Source organism: Poecilia mexicana, unplaced genomic scaffold, assembly GCF_051168715.1.
Source record: "Poecilia mexicana isolate PSO_F unplaced genomic scaffold, ASM5116871v1 scaffold_5, whole genome shotgun sequence".
In the NCBI taxonomy this organism is placed as follows: Eukaryota; Metazoa; Chordata; class Actinopteri; order Cyprinodontiformes; family Poeciliidae; genus Poecilia; species Poecilia mexicana.
The window spans coordinates 11,765,925-11,788,609 of NW_028263374.1; the positions used below are offsets into that span (position 1 = coordinate 11,765,925).

Consider the following 22,685-nt stretch of genomic DNA (forward strand, 5'->3'; position numbering starts at 1 on the left):
TTCTGAAAAGCCCACTTGCACTACTTTCAAACCACCAGCAGGTGGCCTCATCTAGACCACAAGCGCCATCTGTACATGCTGCATGGAAGCTACAGCTGTTCGTCCTACTTTGTGTTTTCTTTTTTTATCTGCTTACAGAGAGCCCTGTAGCAGCGGCTCTTTTTACAAATGCCACCTTACAACGCACTAAGCTTTCCAAATTACTGCTCTGATGTCAAAAGCTGATGTGGCTCTCCGCCCCGGGTGGCGTGGCTTTTGTAGGAAGAGCTGATGGGGGGTGGCTGCAGCATCTCAGCGTTGTACGTGCTGTAAGAACTGTACTTAAGGACCGACTTAAGATCATGAAACTTTTATTCTGTTTGTGAGAAAAAGAGACTTTTATGAGCATGAAAAGCACAATAGACAAGCAACTCATTCATAAAATTATGTTTGTAAAGACAGATCAATATTTTTTAAATCTTAATATTTCTGACAACTTATGTAATAAAACGTAATATTTAACTTTTTTGCAGGCTAGCGTGACAGATTATGGCCTTGATCAAAGCAACATAACTTTGAAAGACTTCTTGCTGGAAGGTTGGATTTGTTTAAATCAAATGAGCACTTTTTCTGACAGTAGGATGAGAAGATTATGAAAAATTCCCTTGAATCTTTCCTTTAAATCTTTTTAGGTTTTTACACAAAACATTCCCCTGTTCGATATATACACACGAATGGTAAATGTCCCGCGATAGATGACGTCAAAAACTACAAAGGTATGAAGTGGAGACTGGGTGAAATAACCAGCACCTGGACATTTCCCATCACTTGTGTTCGTGATAAAAAGAAACATTATTTAATTGCACTGCATGTTTTTATGCAGAAGTGATTTACAAGTTCCAAGTCAGAAAAATAAATAGAAATAAAATTCAAAGATTGAAATAGAAAAGTTATTAACCAATCCTCACTGTAAAATCCAGTATGTGTTCAACATCAGCGGTAACAATCGTGATTAATAGTTTAATATCGAACTTGAGTTAAATAATTAAATCTGAATTAGCTAAAATGCTACATCAGAACTCCCTGTTCCTAGTGTTTGAACTGCTCATCTTTTTTGATTATGTGGGTTATTTGTGCTACATTAATGTCGGCTTATCTTGTATTTAATTTTCAATAGGCTAAAACAAAATTTCCTCTAAATATTACCGACGGCAGCCTGAGCCGCAGCCTTGGTGCTCGCATCATAGCGACAGTTTGGTTCCACAATGAGTTCCCTTTTTTAGGGTTGGGTTAGTTGAACTCTGTTTTCACTGTCCTTTTAGAATATGGTGTTAAAGCAATAAAGTAACAGGTGTCAGTGTCTGTCACGGGATTTATGACCAAATACAGCCAGAAACCCCCACAAGGACCTATAGGTAGCTTTTGCACCTGGCCCTATGTTTTGCTGTAGCTGTAAATTCAGCAGCTGGGGTTAAATAGGGTGCCTGGCCCACACTCTCACATGCCCAACCTACTTTAGAGGAAAGTGCGAAAAGCGTTTCAGTTTATAGACATTGTCACATACACGAGCTAAGAATAATCAATATGGTGTTTAAGGGTTGGCTGATGGCCAGGAGCTAACTAAATCTGTGTCAGCATGCATATTTATGGAAGCAAATATAGACAGGGCCCTCTTCTCACCTCTGAGAAAGAGCTATGATTAGCTTTACCCTCTGCAGCCGCCATGTATCACTTTCTGAATTTAGCCCCGGTCCCCTTCTCATGCCGGCCCGGTCTTACTCCGTCTGTCCTATTCGCTGCCTCCAACTATTTGTGTCTCAGTATGGATCTTCGTGACCTCTCAAGTTTCAGTTCGCAGTTTTCCTCATAGGGTATTTGGAGTGAATGACCCTTAGCGACGTGTGGCCCTAACAAGTTCTGCACAAAACATATGCTTTAAATATTTAACAACACAAACGCTGCTTTTCTTTACTCTTCATTCTGACAAACAGAAAGAGACGAGCTGATTTTGCAGAATAAAAAAGTATTTATAAAAATGTGTCAAATATTGCTTGAGATCTTAAATGGATACGGAACGATTTCCTTAAATTAAATCTTGATAAATAGCTGTTGGAAGTCAATGTCGTCCCTGTAGTAGGTATCTTGATTTACTGCCGATTGAGATTAGTTGATCCCAGTGGCTCAAGCTAACTAAGAGATGCCAAGAAATAGCAAATAGAGCAAGCAAATAGAACCTGAAAAAAAGAGATTTAGTAATCTTTATGTTACTGCGATGTTTGCCTTGTATGGTTATTTTCACACATACCGAGAGTAAAAAAAGTAAAGCAATTCTGATTAGACACTTCCTTTCTATTCCTAAGTTAACTAAGAGAGTGTAGGAATTAATATTAATACAATTCTGTTTTTAACTCACTTGAAAAACCCTGAACTATCCATTTTAATCTCTCTTTCAGATTTTTCATTTGGCAATGAAGAGAAAAGAGAATTACTGTAGGTTTTTACAAATTCAAAACAAGTGGCATCTTGAAGAAAATGCTTTCATAAGTTGGTTGTCATGAACATTATGTTACAAAAACAATCTGCAACTATACACACAGTAGTTAAAAATGCAGCTGTTAAACCTATTTACTTGCTTCCTTTCTGAATTGTTTACCTACACAGACTGTCAGTTCCTGATTTTTTTATATGTTAATCGTTTTGACAAAAGTGTCAGTTTCTGCATAAATGCATCCGTCACACTGCATACACAGGTCTGTCGCAATAAACAATGAATCAGTTAATCGCTCGATAATTTCCATTCTGATGATTACTATTTTTTGAAGGGCGATTTTATTTACAGACACTTCATAACCCATTTTATTTATGGTTTCAGTTGTGTGTGGGTTTTTATTTCCATTTTATTTATTGTTTCCTGGTTGTTGTGCTTTCTTTTCAATATATTTTCCAGTTCCAGTGTAAAGTGTTCTATACAAAATCAAAGTTTGTTGGTCTTTTAGAGAACGAAATTGCTTTATTATGCCATGATATATTACTTCAAAATGGTCTTAAAGCAATATTATTATCATTTATCGCAATAACTTTTAGGGCAACAAAATTTGTTATCATGACAAGCCAATGGATACACATTGCCAAACAAAACACTCCCCCATCCCCACTAATTGTGCAGATGACACAATTAGATTATGCCAGTTTTTTGCTTGAAATGTTTAAATGCTTCAAAGAAAATGCGGTGCAGTTGAATTTTGTGATAATGGACTCGATGAAAAGCCCAAGGTTCATCTGCAGAGCTCGAGTGACCGCTAGGGGGCGCCCTTTCTGCGTCCTTTCAGCCTTCCTAGCTAAGCGCCGCCCTGCTCCCTCCCTCAGTTTCCCTGCTGACTCTGGGCTCACTGAAGACGCCCTTAGCAACAACATACAGCTCAGAATAAGATACTCTCGCCACGCTCAAGAGGGATTTAACAGCACTGACTTCGGCTGAAAGCTTTACGCGAAGAGGACTCCGCTTGTTTTCTGTTGCGGACATGGAGCTTATGCGCGGCTCTTGCTCGCCTGACCATTTGGCTAGCTTCCACTGAGGAAGAGTGAAACAGCTCTGAGCTGTCCCAAAACAGGACGAATCTCTGGGGGGCTCAGCGAGTGGCAGCATCGCTGTTTGCTAACTACCGAGTCAGCTAACCGGGACGGGAATGGTGCTCTGGACCGACTCATTGTCTTGTCAGAGAAAGGCAAGGGGTACGAGGGCCAAGACACCCAGCTGTGATATTCGGACTCAAACTGTTTTCAACGGAGGGAGCGGCTTCGGTCCGGACGGGTGTTTTTGTGGCTGCTTTGAAAGCTAGCTGGGCTGGCTAGCTGCGGGTAACGACCCCCACTGCCTGTTGAAGTCTTTCCAGACTGCTGGCGAAGCTAATGTTAGCCAGAAGTATAAATACAGCAATCTGTGTTTATAATAAAGCCGGGAATCACTGTCAAATCCAGAATAAAGAGAAAGAGTAAAACCCCCCTCAAAAAACAAACAAACTCGAATTTAAACTTAAACTAAAGCGGGGAGTGTTTTAAACACTAAAAAAGACTTTTAAAACTAAGTTTTAGATGCTATTAGCTGAGTTTGCTAGGTGAAAACGGTGTGGATCCTTTTCTTTTTTTATCAGTTTTTTCTCTCTCTTTGGATGCTGGAATCACGTTTTCATTGCAAATATGATGATAATAAGCAGAAAACCAGAAGCCCCGATAGCAACAGGTAACCACAACAGCTCTTTCTGTCGTTTGCTTTTGTTTGTTTTTGAAAACGTTAATTTTGGTCGCTTCATGTACGAGTTTCCATCTTTTTTTGGGTTGTCAACGAAACATCCTGCACCAAAAGCGACTTTAATTATGAGCTTGGTTAGTTTTCCTTCTTTCAAATGTTTTTCTGTGTTGTCATCCGGGTTGTAAACATGCTTTGTGGCGCTTATCAATCTTAAGACCTCTGTGTACTGTTGAAAGTTAGTCCAGGAAGTACTGCGTTGTTTTTACATCTGTCCAGTAAACCCTTCTTCTGTTTATGGTCGTATTATTAGCTGTATTTGGAATTTGATCGGGTCATATACCACGATAGTTATTATTTTAGTGTGTTGACTGCAGGTTTATTGTTATGTGTACCAGGAAATAGGCGGTTTATTCTGTCTATAGAGACACTGTTCAGAGTTACCAGGAAGCAAAAAGTCTGACTTTACAACACTTGCAGCCCCACTTACACGTTTTATGATAAATGAACTCCTGTGTTTGTTTACTTGACCCCTGTCGCTACCTTTTGATTCCTACGAATGCTTTACAGGCGTACTGATTTAAATTCTCCAGGTTTTTTAAAGTTAGATATGCACCAGTTGATGATTTAAGATTTTAAGACAAAGGCAAGAGGCAACTGGTTTGGTGTTTAAATCCAAATTTACTAGCATTTCTTTTCCTTTTGCATTTAAAATGACTAATGATGGCATTTATTACATCAATTCCTCTTGTATGAGTTCTTGTCCTTTGGGGGGGAAAAAATCAAGTTCAGGAAGTGATGGCATACATAATATCAGTTCTGGTTAGCACATATGGAGGTCCTAATTATGTTATTAAAAATCTCAACCTAAGAAAGAAGTTTTCTTTTTATACTTATTCTAATTTCAAATTTTTCCTGTGTTTGATAGATTCAAACGCAGCAGAAAACATCTGGAAATCTGTATCAGTGTGAACAGGCCTTGAGATTTCCTAAAGGTTAATAGTAGTTCTCAGTCCAGCTTGGGCCATGACAGACGGGGCTTGAAGGCTCACAAGGATAAAATTGATTAAACGTCCTTGAGACGAGTGTGAAGTGAGGTCCTAAGACAGAGAGCTTGTTTTTTTTTTACCTGAAAATGTTGAAATGACCAAAACTTCAGAAATATAAAATGGCAAAGTTAAATTAGTGGCACCTTCTGGTCAAGTTATGTTCTTGTTGCCTGAATAGCTAATGAGTACGCTCAGTTTAAATGGCGTTTTGGTTTTTATATACGTTCCTGTTTTTAAATGGCTTCCTGAACTCTTTTGCTTCTTGGTAAAGCGTCTTCACTCAGTAACAACTCGCACATCGAAGCAAGTCATTAGGTCACCACGTAGCATTTTGGTATGTTGTGTTCACTGATTTCCAAAAGATAGAATTTTTCAGTTTCTGACCATCCAGTCAGCAATTTGGGCCAGTCAAGCTGAGAATTAGCTTGACCGACCCGATATCTTTGAGTTTCTGGAGCAACTCAAAGATATTTCCACTATTGAATGGATTTCTGGTTGGACAAAAAAAAAACCCAACAGTCTCTTTGCAAAGGCTTGTGTGGACGAGTAAGTCAGGTCTCCTGCAGAAGTTGCCGATTTCCTGCTGAGTAATTAGGAGTTTGCAGACGGCTAATGGAGCCCATGCTTGCCTAATATTTTGTGTGCGCGGCTTTAATGCGGCTGGTTGCTGTGCTGTGCAGGTTTAATGCGTTTGTATCCAAGCAGCAGGCCTAATCTGTTCAGAAGCCGGTCTGTTGACGGAGTTGCACGAGGGACGTGGGCCCTCTGACGCATCTGCTTATGGTTACAGCATTCTCAAGGCCCGGTCGGTTAGAAGATCAAACAGACCAAAACTGAAAGCCTTTGTCCGAGTTTGGGGTTGCAGTTTCAAATTTACACAGCTTTTCCTCTCGCCTTTCTTCTGCTGAACCAGCGGCGAGTGTAGGAGCCTAGATGACTGTTGGCATAAGCAGCCGGCGGACGGTGGCTTGCCACTTCGGTAACTGCCTTCCCAAACGCTCTCCTCGCCGCCGTGTCCTCCCGCCTGTATGATCTCAGGTTACTCTAGGTGTCTGACTCGAGGCCACAGAGGTGAGCGCGAAACTCAGCACTTATTGAATGGCAAGCCCACGCATCCATCCATCCATCTATCTAGAACTCCCAAGCACACCTGGTGTGGGCCTTAAAAGATTTGGCCGAATGGGCAGATGGACAGATGGAAAGATGCTGTCGTCACTGAGGCATCTGTTACCCCATTAGGCCAATAATACCACTTGCAGCGCTAGCGATCTGGGACCCTAAGCCCTATCTAAGCTGTTCAGGTCAGAGCCCTGGGCTCGGATACAATGTATGGCACACAATAGATACAATGGTGTACCTGCTAATAATGGCCCTTTCACTGTAAACGTGGGCTGGGATCTTGTGGCAGGCAGTGTTCACTCCACAGGAGGAGGAGGGAGCCCTGCTGAGGTTAGCGGAAGGGATTTGTCAAGTCTTTTGTTTTAGTGATATAAGGTAGTTTTGTTTTTTGTTTTTTGTTTTTTTTGGAGCTGTCCAGATGATTTATGAGCTAATCAATGGGACTTTGTCTGGTTTTCTCTGTGTAGAGTAAGATTATCACCTCTTATCACATCTTTATCCTTCGAGTGTTGCAGATGTTAAAGGACCCGCTGCTGTCGCACTGATTTGTTTTGTCACTTTTGTCCCCCGCAGCGCGCCATGGTGACGGCCTGTACGACTCCTACATGAGAACAGACCACATTCTGAAAGACGAAGCAGACGCAAACAGCCCTTCTGGACTGCCCCCGATGCCCAAGCACACAGTGAGTGGCGCACGGAAAAACACAAACACAAAGAGCTCGGAGCTAGTTAAAGCTCGTTTCCTGTGCCGAGGCTCTCTGTCTTGAGACATCCTGTTCCTCAGAGAGACGTCCCCTACAGTCTGCCCTGTTTCTGTTCGTCTTTGTGCGCCTCCTCCCTCTTTCCCCTTGTTTTTTTTTTTGTTTTTTTCCCCGTGTCGATTAGGGAAGCTTGTCTCCTGCCTTATCTCCAGTGTTTTTTAATGCGGACAGTTTTATGCCCCTCAATGAGGAAGCTGTGATCATGTGAGTAATATCGATTAGTTTCCTGGAGGCAAATGAAAACGATGAATGCGGAGCATCTCTGTGTCACGGTGAAACGTGCAGAGTGAGTGTCCCCCAGAGATCCAGCAGCAGTTATTTATTTTGTCATTTTAATAGTGCAGGGAAGACGGAGACACACTGTGTGCAGAGGAGAGCTATGCACGCCCCTTGAACTCCTTTGCAGTCTGTCGCAATATAGCAATGTGACAGAACAAACACAAAGTTGTATATTTGTGAAGTGCTTTTATATTTATCCCCCTTTACTCGCCACTGCAGTGGAAGCAGTAACTTTCAGAAGTTATACAATTGGTAAATAGAGGCAAGCAGTTCAAGTGTGCAGCACAACTTAAAAACTACCAAGATATGACCGTCTACTTAAATTGACAGGTCAGGATATGGCAAAATTAATCAGAGAAGCAGCCTAGAAGCCTTTGGTAGCTCTGGAGGAGATCCACAGCTCAGGTAGGGGATTATGTTGACAGCTCAACCATTGGACGTAAACTCAAATCTTGTCGGGATAGAACAGTGGCAAGGGAAAAGACATTATTTAAAGAAGGCCATAAAAAAGTCCTAAGAAATTTGCAGTTGTAATTTTACAAAAATGTCTTTATCGTGTTTATTCATTGAGCCTGAATGCGTGACTCTATAACACAAATCCAGATAAAATAAATTAAAGTCTGCAGGTTTAATGTGAGAGACTACCAGGGAGAAAACTAGTCTTACCAGAATCTGACTACTAGTTAAACTCCTCATCTGCTGGTGACTTTTGCGTGACTGAGGAAGCGGTTTCACTCTGATTTATTCCGCAGGTTCTGCACGTATTCGTGCACACTATAGAATGCAATCTATCCGATTCTGTAAGACAACCTAAAACACATACCGTCTCTGTTCCCCTCTCCAAATGTCCCCGTCAGCAGAAAATGCATGCTCTGTTTTCCACATTCCAGCAAAAAAAAAAAAAAAATGGCTGGTTTGATTCATTGTAAAGATTTATTGGACTTGAAAATGTGACCCACAAACCAAATCACCGATCAACATCCTCCCTCCCTCTCCCGTTATGCCTGCCGTCGGTGGGCTCGCTCAGAGGTTAGGCCTAGTTTTCTATTCTAGTCTGACTTTTCTTCTTCCTTTAGTGTTTTTTTTTTTTTTTTTTTTTTGCAGCACTCGCAGAGGTACCGTCCTCTGCTCAGCATGACTGACAGGAGCTCGTCCCATTTCGAAAGCGCTCGGAGAAAAGCTTTGTCCACTGTTATAGTAATGGAAAATTATGGAATTTGATTTGATGGAAAATGCTGAACTTTCCCTGCTTTTGCAGACATTTAAAGGGTTTGTAAGCAGATTCTATTAGTTTAAGGGGGGAAAAAATTGAACAAATTATTGCTGTAATTGGTGATAAGCATTAATTATTCCAAAAATACTTATGGCTTTTACAGACAAAATAAATGCATCACAAACCGATATAAACAAACTAGATTTTCCTGGGTGTTCCTAAGACTTTGAAGTCGAGTTGAGCGAGATGCCGAAGAAAGATATTGATTGATGTGTAAAACTCGCAACTAACAAAGTCAAATTTTTTGGACTTCTTTGGCTTATCTGTTTGTTTAATCTCAAACATTTAAAATTAAACAAAAATATTCATAATTATGCAACACAAGACAGAGTAGCTTCACGTTTTCTTCCCGAATTAACAGAATGTTTTTGGAAAACGGTGGAAGTCTTGAAATGTGAATGTGGAAAAGTACTCTGTCATGAATGGAAAGCGTGGATCCGGTTTAAAGCCGACTGTGACCAAAGGTTGCTGTGTTTGTAGGTGCTACACAAGATGGAAACCTGCGTGTGCTCAGGCGCAAAATAAAAGCGCCCTTAGGTGTTTCTGACAGCTCAGCGATGAGCTCTTCTCCATCTGTCGGAGAGTACAGATTCGCACACAACTCGCATTACCCTCAATAATACCTGCGTTAGAAATCTGCTTCCTGTTTCCATTTTTGTCCGCGCTTCAAAACGATTTATGTTGTTTATAACACCCGCGGCCCGGTCAGCGGGTAATCCATTATACTGCGGCACGTGCATGAACCCTTGATTATTTTTTTTTTTTATACGAGCGTGCACGTGTTTCCCTGAGCATAAAAACAAAAAAAGCAAAGGGGTCGCGATAGATGACATTCACTGTGACTGCAGAACAGCTGCGTGAGACACTGCTTCAGCAGAAAGGCTCGTAATAAGTTCAGGCTATATGGCGACATGTATGGAAACCAATCCTGCATACCTCGTCTATTTTCGGGGTCTCAAACTTACAACATAAACACTCTCCCGACTGAGTCCTCTTTCAAGGGAACATGTGTTTTTAAATCACAACTTCTCGTTTTGTTGTCTCTGTAAATTAGCTCGGCTTCGGTCATTTCAGCGTCGAGGAAAGACGGTTTCCTCCTCCCAAAACCACTTGGCGATTAGAAGAGGAGCTTTTCAAATGTGAAAGAAAAGTCAGCCCGACTCTTTTTTTTTTTTTTTTGTCTTTATAACTGTACTGCTTCTATAGTTTGGAAGCGTAATCTGACTTTAATGACTATTATTTCCTCTGCGCTCCATAATCTTGCGGAGGGTTTTTCCGCTGGTGAGAAAGAAGAAGGTCAGACGGCGTGGAAGAAGGAATTCCTGGCATTGCCAGAAGGAAACGCTTTACTGGAAAGGCTCGAGACCTTTTTTTAGACTTTATAGCCCTACTCTTCCTTTGAACAACCAGTGATATCTCACTTTACGAGTCTACGAGTATGTAGTGTGATATTTTGATCCATCAGTAATCTCTATTGTTGTTGACAGTATCTTGTCTTTGTCGTAGCACAGAGACGGTCGACGCTGGAGGTCTTGGCCTAACAGAAACATTATGATTACCTCGTGGAGTTAAATACTGAACTTTATGAGCTACATGTGGCTGTAGTGCTTTGAGGTTGCTTGCTTACAGTGTTTGACTACATTTCATCTTTACACCCTCTTTGTGACATCTGCTAAAGGTTACAGCCAAAAACCTCCACGTGACTGACCAACAAAGTTGCATGTGGTTAAATTCATCCACCATCAAGCTTTCGACCCTACGTGAAATACAGGGCCACAAAAGTTACTTAATTGGCAAACGAAGGAGACTGAACACACTATGCCAGCATTGACAAATGGTGGTGGCAGCATCATGCTGTGAGGATACTTTTCTTCAGTATGGATAGAGGGAAGCTGCTCAGAATTGTCATGCAATTAATTATCTATAAATGACTTATAGCGATGTATTTTTTTAATTTATCGTTGTCATGATAAGTTCCAGTAAATGACACTTAAAACTTTCAATGCTGTCCATGCCGCTGGGATTGTTGGTTTTTAATATTTTTGTTCAATAAAAACACCAATAAATGTCAATAAAGTTGAAAAAAAAAAAAAAACCAGATGAAATGCAGTTACGACTTGCAGTTCAACGATACAAATCACACTTCTTTATGTGGCTGGTGTCCTAAAAAGAAGCATGTTTCAAATGGGAACGTTTCTGAAGAGCAACATTTGAGTTTGTGGGGCAACCTTGTAAACACAGAGGTGGGTGTGGCTTAGCTCATTTGCATGGTTTTCCAGTGAGGTGTTGGAGTTTGTCACGTTGGAGAGTTTTCAGTCGGACTGGATCCAGATCCAGTCTTGCCAGTTTACCAGCTGCAAGCTGCAGAAAGGCTGCTTGGCTTTAAACACTCCACTCAGAAGTCGGTTGTTTATATTTCTGCTTTTCTTCATCAAAACCTGACCTACTTCTGCTAAATGCTGAGCTCTCTGTTTTTATCTGCAGCAGTTATTCACATCTTTTTTCTTTTTTTGTCACATTAAATCGAATACATCACCCTCTACTTATCACATAAATTATAATTCAACATTTAGGGTAAGATGTTTCATGTTATTTTGGTTCCTTTTGAAATTATAGAGAATCAGAGATGTTTGTTGTTGTTGTTTTTTTTCCCCCGGCCCTTTTGCATTTATTAACATGTATCTGTTTTTTTGCTTACAGGTTGTCGGTAACAAAGTCGTAATGAGGGATCAGTTGAGCGTGCGAGGTGGCCAGCTGAAGGTCAAGTACCTGTATGAAGACTCAACCAATAACCGGAAAATCAACGCTATAACCACAGCTGTCATTCAGAACGCTGGGAGCACTGGCCAGACGCCCACCAAAACCACCGTCTCCACCCTGTCCAAGGATCACAGTGCGGACAGGTGAGGAAAACACACACCAGTTATCAAATGCGTCCTCAAAGGCGAGCTAGAACTCAGCGTTTTTACCCTGCCGCCTTTATTTGCCTCAGCTCTGACTCCAGTAAGGGCTCCACTGAATCGTCTGGATCACAAGGAGCTGGGAACGGCAGCAAACTCTGCAACACCCTCAGTCCCGAGCAGGCTCTGAGACTCTACCGGTCCCAGCTGACCACCCTGGAGCACACCGAGATCCAGGCATACCCGGATATCTACTTCGTGGGACCCAACGCGAGGAAAAGGCCCGTCGTTCCCGGCGGAAACAACAACTGCGGCTACGACGACGAGCAGGGCGGCTACATTCATGTCCCTCACGACCACCTGGCGTACCGCTACGAGTTCCTGAAGGTAACCTAAATGAACGTTTTTTGGGTCCAAGACCCGCATACACTTGAATTTTGCTTTAAAATAAAACTGATACTGCAGCCAAAAAAATTCCAAAGAAATCCCTGGAACTACCTTGATTTAAAAAAAAAAAAAAAAAGGAAAAAAAAGAAACAGTAACTGGTGACACTAATCTTCAGATTAGCAGCTTCCTTTCAGCATGAGTCACAGCTACAAAAACTTGATCTCGTCTCATGCTTGGATGACTCGGTACCTGTCGGACTAGACCACGCCCATTTCCACCTGGAGTTTCCCTGGTTTCATTACAAATAAGGCAAATGATGTCACTACTGATATGGTTGCACGTCAGAAAACGGCGCCTTTTGTTTCTTTTGGTGCTACAAACTGTGAACAACACAAGTTAGGGAACGGACAGGGAGCTAAAGAGTGCCTAGACCAGAGGTGGGGTGAAAACTACTTTGACATATTTTTACTCAAGGAAACTGAAAAGTAGCCATCCAAGAAATTAATCAGTTAACAGTAGAAAAGAACCTGGTAAAAATGCTGAGTAACTCGTCAAACATCTGTCATTTAAAATTTTTAAATTTCTGTGAAAATTTAGGTATTTTAAAGACCAAAATGACAACAATTCATATAAGTGACATAATTACAAAATAACAAAATTAATTTCTTTCAATAAAACACTAATTAAACCCCAGGTCTGTTTTTGTGTCTGGTGATTCTTTTTTTTATTTTTATTTTTTTGGTTAAAACAAGCTTGTTCTTCCTCCAGTGAAGTTACGCATAGTGAGTTGAGTATCCAGACATTTTATTCAAGTAAAAGTAGCCATACTTCATAATAAAGTTATTCAAGGAAAAGTCAAAAACTACAGTGTAGTAGAAATACTCCTAAAAGTCATTTTACTTATTTATTTTTCTCCAAAAGGTCACTCAAGTAAATGTAACTAATCACCACCCAACTCTGGCTTGGACCCGTTTCCAAGCTTCTTACTGATTTAGTTCGTGCATGAATCTAAAACGATTTCCTCTTCCTCCTCAGATCATCGGTAAGGGTAGCTTTGGACAGGTGGCTAAAGTCTACGACCACAAGCTGCAGCAGCACCTGGCCCTCAAGATGGTGCGCAACGAGAAGCGCTTCCACCGGCAAGCGCAGGAGGAGATCCGCATCCTGGAGCACCTGCGCAAGCAGGACCGCAACGGCGCCATGAACGTGGTGCACATGCTGGAGAACTTTACCTTCCGCAACCACATCTGCATGACCTTCGAGCTGCTCAGCATGAACCTGTACGAGCTCATCAAGCGCAACAAGTTCCAAGGCTTCAGCCTGCCGCTGGTCAGGAAGTTCGCGCACTCCATCCTGCAGTGTCTCGAGGCGCTGTACCGGCACAGGATCATCCACTGCGACCTGAAACCTGAGAACATCCTGCTCAAGCAGCAGGGCCGCAGCGGCATCAAGGTAGCGCTCCTGACAACTTCACACTGATATGATTCTTGGTTATTATTCGTTCAGTCAGTCATTAAGTAATTTGTTAAGTACACTCCAAAACACGGCAACAATTTGAATAAGTTGTTGCAGACAGAAACACGGGGCTTATTCCTGTCCTACGCTATCTAATGCTTTCTTTCTTATCATCCATGAGTTCATCAGCCTATAATTTAATTCCTATTTTTATTTATTTTTTATTTTTTTACCTTGATTTTTTTGTTTCTTTTTTGTAAATTTATAAACATGTTGCAAATCATATTTGGATTCATGTAAGAAATTTTTGCAACCCAGCTGGCAGTAAACTAAATTTTTCTCTAAGCATCATTTGTATTATTTTATAATAAAACAAATCATAAAATTCCATGATAGCAGACTTCAACTTTAACATTCCTTAAAGTTGAAGTCTGTAACATTTCTTAAAAGTTTTTTATACATTTGTTAAAACTGCCTCAATGTCATTACAGTTTGTTATGAAGCAGATCATCTGTGAAAAGATTGAACTCATTGAAATGCACCGTTCCGGCCAAAAAACCAAAAAATCAGAGCCAGGAGGAGTGTCTTAGTGCTGTCAATCAAGCATGTGTACATGCTGCTCAGGGTGCTTATTGCAGAGAAACAACTTACCGTTATCCACCGTCATCAGTGGCTCTGCTAACTAGCTTTAGCATTAGCAGCAGGCTCTGCTGTCAGGAAGAAGCTGTAGTGTAGCTTGGAGAAAGAGAAGAGGCGGGAGGAGGTGAGGAGCGGCATGCATACATGCGCATGATTGACAGCGCTGAGACACTCCCCTGGTTCTGATTCACAGGTTGTCTCATATTGTACTGTCACAACATGGTGACAGTTTGAACAAATACGTAAAAACAAAAAAAAGTATTTTTATACTTCAGACTTTTTACAGCTTTTCCCAACCTGATGCTGACTCCCACATTTTTTTGTTTTTCTCTCCCCCTCCCCCATCTGTTTCTGCTAGGTGATTGACTTTGGCTCCAGCTGCTTTGAGCACCAGCGGGTCTACACCTACATCCAGTCCCGCTTCTACCGGGCTCCGGAGGTGATCCTCGGCTCGCGCTACGGCCTTCCCATCGACATGTGGAGCTTCGGCTGCATCCTGGCCGAGCTGCTGACGGGCTACCCGCTGTTTCCCGGTGAGGACGAGGGTGACCAGCTGGCCTGCGTCATGGAGCTGCTCGGCATGCCCCCACAGAAGATCCTGGAGCAGGCCAAGAGAGCCAAGAACTTCATCAATTCCAAGGGTCAGCCTCGCTACTGCGGGGTCAGCACCCTGCCGACCGGCGCCACCGTGCTGACGGGGTCGCGCTCGCGCCGCGGCAAGATGAGGGGCCCGCCGGGCAGCAAGGATTGGAGCGTCGCGCTCAAAGGCTGCGAGGACCCCACCTTTACTGACTTCTTGAAGAAGTGTTTGGACTGGGACCCCTCTTCCCGCCTCACGCCTAGCCAGGCCCTCAGACACCCCTGGCTGTACCGCCGGCTTCCCAAGCCCCTCCCCGGGACGGAGAAGAGCCAAGGGGTGCCTGTGAAACGGCTCCCCGAGCACCACAGCACCTCCTTCCCCTCCATCATGACGAAGGGCGGACAGGGCCTGGGCACAACGGCTCCCAGCAACAAACTCAAGAGCAACATGATTGGAGATTCAGGGGAGACCATCCCTCTTCGCACAGTCCTACCTAAACTTGTCTCCTAATAAAAAAAACAAAAAAAACAGAGAGACTCCTCTGCTCGTTCCACCCACTCCTCAGGAGGAGTCCACACACGGAGGACGTGGTTTTAAAACTTGTTTGGTTGTTCTTCTATTTGTTTTTTTTTTTCTACTGAGGTGTCGACACCCCAGTTTCTGGTTTTAATATTAGCGAAACAAAGAAAGAGAAATTATGACGACAAACGAACAAAAAAAAAAAAACCCCAACAAACTATCACACAGAGGTTTTTATACAGAGGATTTCCTTTAATGGCTGTGAATTTTTCAGTTTACAGCCTGTTGATTTTTAGATGATGGTTTTTTGGGGGGGGGAAACGGAAATCTTCCTTGTGAGTGGACAGCTTTTTATTTGTCAAAAAGAAGATGTTTTTAGACCTCTGCTTGATCTCATGAGTGTTGTAGCGAAAACGCACTCGAGCACACCTGCACTGTCACTTGGCTCACTTCACACAGGACACCGCCATTTTGAATTCTCTCTTTACACGTGCAAAACTTGAAAAGGGCTGTAGAGATTACTCCTATCAGGTGAGAGCTAGCTGGGAAGAAGGTGCGTGCTAGGCCGACGGAAGTTGACGGCAAAGAGAAATGCGACACAAATGCAAATTTATGCTCACGACGATTTTAAAGAGGTAAAACAGGACTGGCTTTATTTGTGGGGAATAATTACAAATCGCAGTGCCTTGTAAAATATTCACACTGCCTTGACTTTTTTTTTTTTTTTTCACGTTTTGTCATATTGCAACCTCCAAACATCCAAGCTGGGGATGTGTTTAGCACAGCGGGTTTCTCCCTGACCCGTCTGGTTTGGTCCTTGGTCTTCGTAACGCTGTTTGTTCAGCGACGCTCTTTGGAAAACTTCCTCTGAAGTCACAGAACAGGCGCATTTCTTGGATTTTTATGCGAAATTAATGGAAACCCAGTCAAAATGATCAAACGACCCGACTGCATCCTTCCAAAGATTTTTTCGAGAGGCTTCAGCTATCAATTCTGGGGAGCTTCCATGCTGGACAGAAGCGTTCCCACACCATAACGCTGCCACCACCATGTTTTACAGCATTAGTAAAGAGGGACGGGGCCAGTCGGACAACTCCAACTGTGTCGCCATCACAGTCTCTATTTCTGTGCTGGTTTACCAAGGCAAACCATTCTGCATAACTTTGTAAACATGGTGAGGGCAGTTGTGGTGCAGATTAAATAAACTTGGGGCAAATTTTAAGAATATTTGAGAATTTGTGTTACTTTAATAAATTGGGTTTCCATTATTCTTCACTGTAAAGTGAAGAGTTCCCACACCATGATGCTTCCACTACCTTCTTCCACCTTAAGGGATGATTCCCGGCGAGTTTGTGGTTGTAACGTGTCAAAGTGTTTAAAAAAAAAAAAAAAAAGTTCAAAACGTCTGAATAGTTTTCCAAGGCACCTTCCTTCCTGTCTTTCCTTTTGCCTTAAGGACACCAGCCTGCTGTTCGACATTAATGTGTGTGTGCTTTAGCCAAGAGGGCAAGGGGCAACCTATTTACGGCTTCTGCTAGTTTCACCACCCTGGTGGGGTAGTGGGGGGGAGAAGAGCGGGTGGAAAGGACAGTAGCACTACTCGGCGCTTCGCGGCTGATTTTACGAGAGGCCGCCTCACGTCACCTGGTTAATATGTAGAGAGAGAACCAGGGCAGTGCACACAAAAACACGCAGGGCGGTTGTTACGACAGTTTGGGATGTTCGACACGCGCTCCGCCCTGCGATAGGCCGCTGTAATTGTCAGTCGGAGATATTGTGAGGTAACGGAGAGAGCAGAGATATTTTTAAAATGAGCCCAGATGTAAAAGATGGCGATTAAAGTAAAGGATTACTATGGTACTGAAGATCGATGTGTTTCTCAGGGAGACATGCTTGATGCATCCTTTTCATTCACTGTGCTCCTCACTCAAGTCAGTCGCCACGGCAGCGGGTGAACAGCGCATGCAGATCTGTCCGCAGAGAGCGAGAGATTTCATTTCTGATTTTTTTTTTTTTTTTTTTTTAACGGGAGGGCGGGTTGTGTGCATGCGCTTCAATCTGACCTAGATTCATCCCCCTCTCTTCACCCAACAACTATCTCCTCTCCTCTCTGTCTGGTGTAGAGCGGGGAACCTCTCTGACGCACAGACAGTGAAACATGGTGCTGTCCGAACACTGAAACCCGTCAGGTGCATGTTGATTATGGACCACACCGTTTAAAGACTCTCAGCCCTCGTTTTCTAAGCGACTCTGTCAGGGATTTGTACTACTCCTCCGTTTTTATATATATATATATATATATATATATATATAGGTGGTTTCTAATTGCTTTTCACATGAGATTATCAAGAGGATGTAAAACCTGAAAGTGGACAAAGAGAAAGTTGTGGACTGACATGTTGCGCTAGAGGTGTGCGAGTTGGTCGGCCGGGTGTTTGGTGTTCAGCATGAAATCACAACCTGTTATCAAGACTGAGCGACTGACATGAAAAAGAGAAATGTACAGTAACCAAATGAAGTTGTGATAGTTTTTTTCTACAAAAAAAATAAAACTTACTGTTAAGTGAAATTTGCTGCTCTCTGTTCTTTTTTTCTTTTTTTTTTTCTTTTTGCAAATCTGATCACATTAATTTGGGCTTAGATTACAATTCAGAAGTTTAAAGCACAATCATTAGTGGTATTAATTAGTTTTGGACTTGTAGTGAAGCATTTGACTTTTTTTTTTTTTTGTCATGGGATGAGATAACAAACATCCATCCATTCTTAATGAGATCGGGTCGCGAAGCGGCCAGCGAGTTCTGGGTCTCCTCTCAGCTGGACATGCCTGGAAAAGCTTCAAACAAACAACTTAATTCATTTAAAAAGATCAAATTTATTTGAGATTTCCAAACACGGTCATAACTATAGATACTATAAATCAAATATACGGACTGTTTATAACGTTTGGTCCCTTTCCAAGTCGCAAAGAACCCACTCAGATTCTCATCACTTTTCTTATAGAATTAGTAGTCTCCATTTAAGCCTTTCTTTTTTTGCACTGACTTGTTGAAAAGGGCAAAGGTCAGAATCATTCCTGAATGATATTAGTCCGTTTAATCCATTCTGAAACCAGTCTGGATGTGTGTTTGGGCTCCATGCTCAGCTGGATTACCAAACTGAAGTAAAGAACAACAGAGGAAGTAATGATCCAGTCAATAAAGTACATTATGCTGGACCACCAGTGAAGGACATTGAATGACACAGTGCTGACTGAAGAAGAGTCTGGTCCAAACCCAACAACCTCAAGCCTCACTGACATTTGCAGCTGCCCATGTGGACGAGCCAAATGCCCTGTGGAGAAAAGCATTTTGGTCAAATTTTAGCTATTTGACCATGATCAAAATGTCACTATATTAGGAAAACATGTCTTATGCGATGAAATTTCAAAGTGACTTTTTATAAATAAATACATATTTGATAGTGGTAGTGTTTATCTTGTCTTATTTGAGCTTCAGCTTATTACTTTCTTGGAAAGATTGAATCTGTGATACTTGTATAATAAGTACAAATATTAATACAGTGTACCGAGGTTTCTGCGGTAACAATAAATTTGGTAGATATTGACCCACATTATAGGTACCACTTTAGAGCTCTGAAAAAAATTAAGAGACCTCTTAAAATGATCACTTTCTCTGATTTTATTGTTTATATATTTACGTAAAATGAACATTGTCCTTTTATTCTTTGAACTACTGACATGTTTCCAAAATTCTAAACAAAAATTTAGTATTCATCTGCAGAAAATGAGAAATGCATTTTTTTTTTAGCAAAAAAAATGCTACAAAAATATTTATTTAGCATATTACTCACTTAAAAAATATGTTTACAAATACTTATTGTTCTTACAAGGTGGTCTGAAATGTTTAATATAACAACTCTAGATAAAATATAGAGGTGAACAGACCTGGCTCACTATTTAACAAGAAACCAGTAGATGTTGTCTCCTTCTCACCCTTTATTAAAGCATAACAAACAGTTCTTAATGATTTATAAAGTGTTAATAACACATCTATAAACTACACATTAATGTGTGTTTGGGAAGTCAAGTCAACATTAAGCTACTGGAGTTCCATGACAGGAAACCAGTTTAAATGAGCTCTACCTGTTCCGGTAAGAGGGGCCACATATCCTGCCCGAATTACACCGGAAGCTTGTCAGCAGCTACAAAATTCCCGTAGTTTCTTTTTGACCGATGACAGGATATTTGGAAAAATAACAGGGTTGTATGTATGTGTGAGCATATGTGTATAATGTTGCCTTTATTTTCATTGGAGTGAATCTCAAATTCAAATGTATTTATTTAGTTCCTGCTTGGATTTCGTTGGATTTGATCGTTGTCAGACCTTACCGCTTTTGCTCAGACAAAGCATCACAAGCCCCATTCACTGCAACCATGAGCGTTCGGTAACTTCTGACTGTTTCAAGTGAAAGCTCTTCATTGTCTGGTTTTCCACACCGACCTTCTGCATTGTGACACAAACTGGTTTTGATTCACTATTAAGAAGAATTCGATTTCAGTCGGTGATCAGGTTACAGACTCGATGAACACCCAGGGACTCTGATGAGTCACCGACCTGTAAAACTAATACTTCCTTATTATTAGAGAACTTATCTGAATAACTGATAAAAAAAAAAAAAACACGGCAATTATTCAGTCACATAGGAAAAAAGGATTGCTTATCAATTACAAAGAACATCCTGATAATGTTGGTCAGGACACTCTTACAATCGAATTACTTTCAACATACTTTTTTCCTTCATGTGGAAGATAAGCTGAACCATTTTGTACACTGGGTCCATAACTTAGCAGATAAATAAATAATCTTCCCTGTTGATTGCTGCTCTTGTCACCCTTTTAATTTCTTTCCTCGTGTGCGTTGACCTTTAAGTAGCAGCGCATACGCTCCTGTCGGCCCTCACGTCTTACAGCTGTAAATCGAAAAAAATAATTAAAACCCATCCTTCAATTTGATTGTATTTATCCTTTCAGAGAAACATTTCACATCGAAGAAGCATTATGTTTTAATAAAATCGTCCCAACCTTTAGATGAAACAGACAGAGGGATGGTGTGCTACATTTGTCAGTCTTTTAGCTTACCTCGTGTTGTCTGACTGGTGCTATTTTCATTTATTTTTTTATTCTCCAGGTTTGGCAGTGAGTCTATCCACTGTCCTAAAACCATAATAATAGTTAATGCAAGACTCATGAGGGGGAGCGATTACTTTTTTCACATAGCAACAGCATTTCTAATTTCTTTTATTTTTCTTCTACAGCAAAAACCAAAGAGGAAACAAATACAGCCTACAAAATTGAAGTAGTTGCTGGATCTCCATCAGACCGCCGAGGCCATGTTTGTTGCTGCAGCCACAGCTGACCTGCAGTGACACGTTACAATGGTGGAGTTTGAAACGGTATTTCTAGGAAACGCCGGTCAAATCTAAACATTCGCCGTGACATTCTGTCAAAGTCTCTGAGCGGCTGTTCTGGTTAGCAGCCCTGAAGCAGAACTGCAAGTCTGAAACGGTTCTCATCCCGATTCCTTTAACCTCTTTGTGGCACGCTTCATTCTGTGATTCAACTCTCGATTGGCTTACTGGAAAGAAAAACAATGCCAGGTGTTGCATGTTTTTCCAGACTCAATATATTATGTCTGTAATAAAGAAGCAAGTTGATGAATCTATCCCGTCATAAGGACGGTCACCTGATGATCCACGCTTGTGATTCATGGGTCTTCCCACTTGCAGGCAGGTTCATAGGAAAGAGTCAGGTACACACACAATAAAAAGAGAGGAGGAGGGGGAGGAGGGGAAGAAACCGGTTGGGTGACATTAGCTAATGCAGAAAACAAGATAATGTGAGTGTTTTACGACGAGAGAGACGGAGAAGGAGGCAGTGGGTGGTTGGCTGTGTGTCAGAGAATCTTGGCTCATGTCTTTAAATGCCAGCTGGTTCTTTAAAAAAAAAAAAAAAAAAGGTTCTGCATCATTTTCATTCTTTCTGGGTGTGTCTCTGTTTGGAGTCGTTGTGCTCTCACTGTCGTCATGATTCAAATAAGAGGCCAAGCAAACAAACAAACAAACAAACAAGCCGTTCTGGACTCTGTTGATCTTACTGGGATTTGAATCTTAAAGTAGCTGTGTTTTTTTTTTACTCTAATCTAGTAACCTCACTAACTATAATGTCTAAACTCAAAGACATATTCCTCCAAAGAATTTCATCTTAATGGGTTTCCTGCGATATGTATCATCAGGATCAATACACAAGCAGTGAAGAATAATTTAAATGTTCACCATTTCCCCCAACGACTCTTTCAAGTCAATGCAAAAGCAGATTAGACCAATCCCATTACCGACCAACCCAGTCACCCTGTGACCATATGGTCTAAGGATCGTCCTCTTTGACACACATTATGTTAGCTTTGCACTTCTCTCCCCATCCACGCAAACATCCCGACGTCTGCAGACCTTTTGGTGCCACAGCAGGATCTCGGGTCCTGGCCATGGACCGGGGGGGGGGGCTGCGCGCTGACAGGTTTCTGATTACCACATAGATTAAGAAATCTTGACTTGGCTGTCGCTCCGCGTTTGGCTTGAAGAGTTGACACGTGTCTCTGTCTCTCCTGTTCGGATTTTGTCATGTTAGAAAAACCCCACAAACTACGATGTATTTTATTGGGACGAACACCTACAGGAAGTGGTGGTTGATGGGGGAAATGGATGGAACAGGACAACACCAGAAGTAAACCTGTTACAGGCTAATGAAGACTTAGCAGTGAGGACTAGATTCACCGTGCAGGACAAACATACAGCTAATTTAAGTTAAACCAACTTTTGATGGATTTATATTCTACTTTTCCATAAAAAAAAGACACAAAACAAAAACAACTAAAAGATCCCAAAAAAGGCCTGAAAAATATTCCACAATATCAACTTTGAAAGCAAAAAATAATGTTTCGTTTTATTTTACTTTATTTTTTTTAAGCCCAGCTGTGAATTTCCCATGAAAGCAGAACAATTTAATCTACATTTAGAGATTTGAGAGAGTGACCAATGCGTCTGGCCAGCGCTGAAGAATTACTCTGAGGGCAGGCAGTTCTTCTATTGTGTTTTGCCCATTCACATAACTGGGTGCATTATAGGGATGTGGCTTTTGTTTGATCTCGCTGTCGTGATCCGCCAGAGAAAATTGTCCCGTCTGGACCGAAGCGTGGATTGGCATTCTGACTCACCTCTCTGCAACAATTTTTAAAAAATCTTTTTTGATTCCCCCAGTGAAACGAACCTCTTGTTTTGCTTTTTGCTAGACAATATGGTCAAGCACACAGACTCTCAGGTCACAGAGTGCAGACACACAGTGAAGCTATGTGTGTCATCTGGCTTCAGTCCACAGGGACAGCTGAGGGTACGGACCAGGAGTGGAGGCAGAGAAATGCCACATTAGTCCCTCCACACACACACA

The 22,685-nt window shown here is 41.7% G+C and overlaps 1 protein-coding gene across 1 annotated transcript; it reads left to right on the forward strand.

The window, feature by feature from the left end:
- Positions 1-3,363: 3,363 nt before the first annotated feature.
- Positions 3,364-17,756, forward strand: dyrk3 (dual specificity tyrosine phosphorylation regulated kinase 3). Its single transcript, XM_015013504.2, has 6 exons — positions 3,364-4,219; positions 6,967-7,076; positions 11,407-11,609; positions 11,699-11,993; positions 13,030-13,446; positions 14,447-17,756. The coding sequence occupies exons 1-6, from the start codon at positions 4,177-4,179 to the stop codon at positions 15,176-15,178; spliced, it is 1,800 nt and encodes a 599-aa protein (XP_014868990.1). The 5' UTR covers positions 3,364-4,176; the 3' UTR covers positions 15,179-17,756.
- The last annotated feature ends 4,929 nt before the right edge of the window (positions 17,757-22,685 follow it).